A 3116-nucleotide genomic window follows, 5' to 3' on the forward strand; every position below is an offset into this window, starting at 1 on the left:
CTCGTTGAGTCCTCATTGTGACATAATTATTCAGTCGATTCTAAACCAATCCAATGCTTCTAACTCATAGATCTGGACTCCTCAGACTAGCATTATACGTAAAGTTGCTAACTTTTCGTTCATGCATGATGTTATGGAGCTAAAACACTCATTCCAAGCCAAAATGAAGGTCTATAACATGTCATGGAGTCATGGCTGAATAAAGGTGGCAACTTTGAGCCTCTGGGGCTCAGTAGAGCCCAGATCTGAAGTCTCTACATTCCCAAGAGTTCAAATCTTGGAATAGCCTTGGAAATGGCCCCAAAACTCACAACATTCAAGCTAGAAGAGAGATCTAATTGATTAATAGCCAAGGTATAAGCTTTATACCTTTATGAAGACAGAAATGAGTTCTTAGCTCTGGATCTCCAACCTTCCTTCTGCAACTCCAAGCTTTTTCTTCCTTCTTCAAGCTTAAGATCACAAAATGGCAAGAACTAGCTCAATATTTCACCAAAACTAAGTAGGGTTTCGAGAATGAGCTGTGGAGGTGATGGGGGCTGGGGTGGAGACCCATAATGTTGCTTAAATAGGGTGCAAACCCTAAGGATTAGGGTTTCCTCTTGATGGACCTACTCGCCGAGTCTATTCTTTGACTCGTTGAGTAGACCACTTAAACCCCGGGATCCAGATGGCATCTACTCGACGAGTTAGGGCTACCAACTCGTCGAGTAGCTCTTATAAAATGAGCATTTAATGAACTAAATACATACCAGGAACAGGGCGTTACAATCCTCCTCATCATCACTACTATCAGTTTGACTATCTCTGACACTTACATGATCGAAATCACAAACTTTCGAAGTTGAGGCTTGATCAGTGTCAGTTTTAACCAATGAATCATTATATTTTTCTTTGCCTTTAGTCAAAGATGTGAAATTAATGATAGACAATTGAGAACAATTGCCAGATTCTTCTTCCTCAATTTCACTAATTTCGCTAACATTATCAGAATTATCTTCGATATCATCAAAATTAGATTGAGAATCAGATGTCGAATTCTTAGTTCCTTTCAAAATCTTTATTTGTTCATTCTTGGTTAAGGTTTCATTCACAATGTCAACTAATTCATTAGCATCCAAATATTCATCTATTTTCACAATTCCATAAGCAAACCTATTATCAGGAACTTTATCAAACTCAACTATAGTCTTTTCACAATCATATGACACACAATCAATCTTTTCTCTTTCAAAAGCTAAGAATGGTAATAACTTCCTATGTTGCTCTTTACTTATATCAGAAGAGTGATGTAAAGCAGTTAACTTTGCATATAGTCTCTTAGCTTAATTACAATAAATGTTTCATTGAGCTAATAACATTCGAACCTCATTATTCAAATTGTCCCTATCACACATGAGATTAGTAATTTTCAAATCAAGATATTCTACTCTTATTTTCTTGGAATCCAACTGCTTATGTGTCTCTAGTAATTGTGTACTAGATTTCTTAGCCTCATTGCTACCAGAGATAACCAAATTATCAAAATAAGCAATAGTATCATCAAAAACAGTTAATTTAGAATCGTAGGCATTCAAAGGAATATTAAAAGATTGAAGTATAGAATGTACCTTCGTGGTAATTGGTGATTTGTCTCCACTCTTTGTCATAAAACAGCGACCAGTAACATTCTCTCCATCTTCTTCCTCAAACTATGCATACATTGCCCCATGCGTAGGATTACATATTTCGTCATCATCAGAGCCTGATGACCACACTTGATACCTTCCTTCATCATCATCCTCTCCTCTCGCCACCAAAGACAACCCTTTTGCTTTTGCTCTCACTTCCTCCAGTCGTTCGACATAATATGTTTCGTCTTTGATCTTACTTTTCTTCTCCTCTTTCTTTCGAAGCATACAGTCACTTGCCATGTGATTTGCGCCATGACAATAGTGACAGTCGACACCAGAATCGCCTTTGAGCTTCTTTTCCACTTTCGAATCTTCAAACTTCTTCTCCTCATTCACTTTTCCAGCAAAACTCACTTTTGCTTCACCAGTCCTTACTTTCGAACCAATTGGCTTTTTATAAAATTTATTTACTTTGTTATTGGAGTAAATAGCAATGGCTTCATCATCCGAGTTAACTCTCACGCCTTCATCATCAGAACTCTCTTTTTCATTTGCTTCTTTCTCAGAGACTTTTGATACTAAAGCAAGTGGTCCACCTAAGCTTATCTTCGATTCTTCTGCCATCTGAAGAACTTCTGACTCATGAGTATTCAGCAAGTTGTAAAGATCATTCAGATTTGATGTATCGAATCTCTGTTGAGTCTTCACCATTAGACTCACATTTCGCCATTCTTTTCGTAATACCATAACAAAAGTGAGATTAAACTCCATGGTTGACCGGGTTATTCCATTGCGATTGCATTTGTAGATGAGTTCGTTCAAGCGATCACAGTAAAGTTCGATAGATTCACCTTCCTTTTGTTTGAACTCTTTCAATTCCACCAAACAATGCTTCACAGAATTGATTTTCGTCTTTTCACTCCCTTGGAACTTCTCCTTGAGAGTATTCCAGATTTCTTTTGTAGATTTGCAACTACGAACATAGTTATAGACAACTGGAGGAAGAGCACCACGAAGCTCTCTGATACACCTCTTCTCATTCTTCTTCAGCCTCGTTGATTGATCAGAAACACTTTGAGTTGAAGCAGATGAACCAATGGTTTGAACATTTGCAGGAAGAAGAACATTTCTAGTAATACAATCCCAAAGCTCTTCATCCAGTCCATTCAGATAATCTTCCATGCGGTCAGCCCCTTGATCATAATACTCTGGAATAAGCATAAGAATCTTTGTTGAAGATCCTAGCAAATGAGAAAAAGATGTCATCGTGTTCATATTGAAATTCGCCATTGATGTACAAACGAATTCTCAGAAAAACTTTAGAAATTTGAGAATTAATGGATGAATTGTACAGAAAAAGCAAAAGAAACACTCGATTAAACAAACTAGTAGCAGAATCGAATCACAACTGAAGATCAAAGATGATTTTCAGTATCAAAGGTGCAGAAACTTTTGAATCCAAGACGAGACTCAAAATACGATTGATACAGAATGAAAATCAGA

The 3116-nt window shown here is 37.1% G+C and overlaps 1 protein-coding gene across 1 annotated transcript; it reads right to left on the minus strand.

Annotated features, from left to right (window-relative positions):
- Positions 1–1691: 1691 nt before the first annotated feature.
- Positions 1692–2903, minus strand: LOC145131686 (uncharacterized). The gene has a single exon (XM_079066345.1). It carries the CDS (start codon positions 2901–2903, stop codon positions 1692–1694), a length of 1212 nt encoding a protein of 403 aa, XP_078922471.1.
- Between the last annotated feature and the right edge of the window lie 213 nt (positions 2904–3116).

Source organism: Lactuca virosa, chromosome 8, assembly GCF_052849685.1.
Source record: "Lactuca virosa cultivar CGN04683 chromosome 8, Lactuca_virosa_CGN04683_v6, whole genome shotgun sequence".
NCBI lineage: Eukaryota > Viridiplantae > Streptophyta > Magnoliopsida > Asterales > Asteraceae > Lactuca > Lactuca virosa.

Excerpts from the sequence above, each read along its gene's own strand:
- LOC145131686 (XM_079066345.1), bottom strand. The coding sequence starts at position 2,903 with ATGGCGAATTTCAATATGAACACGATGACATCTTTTTCTCATTTGCTA.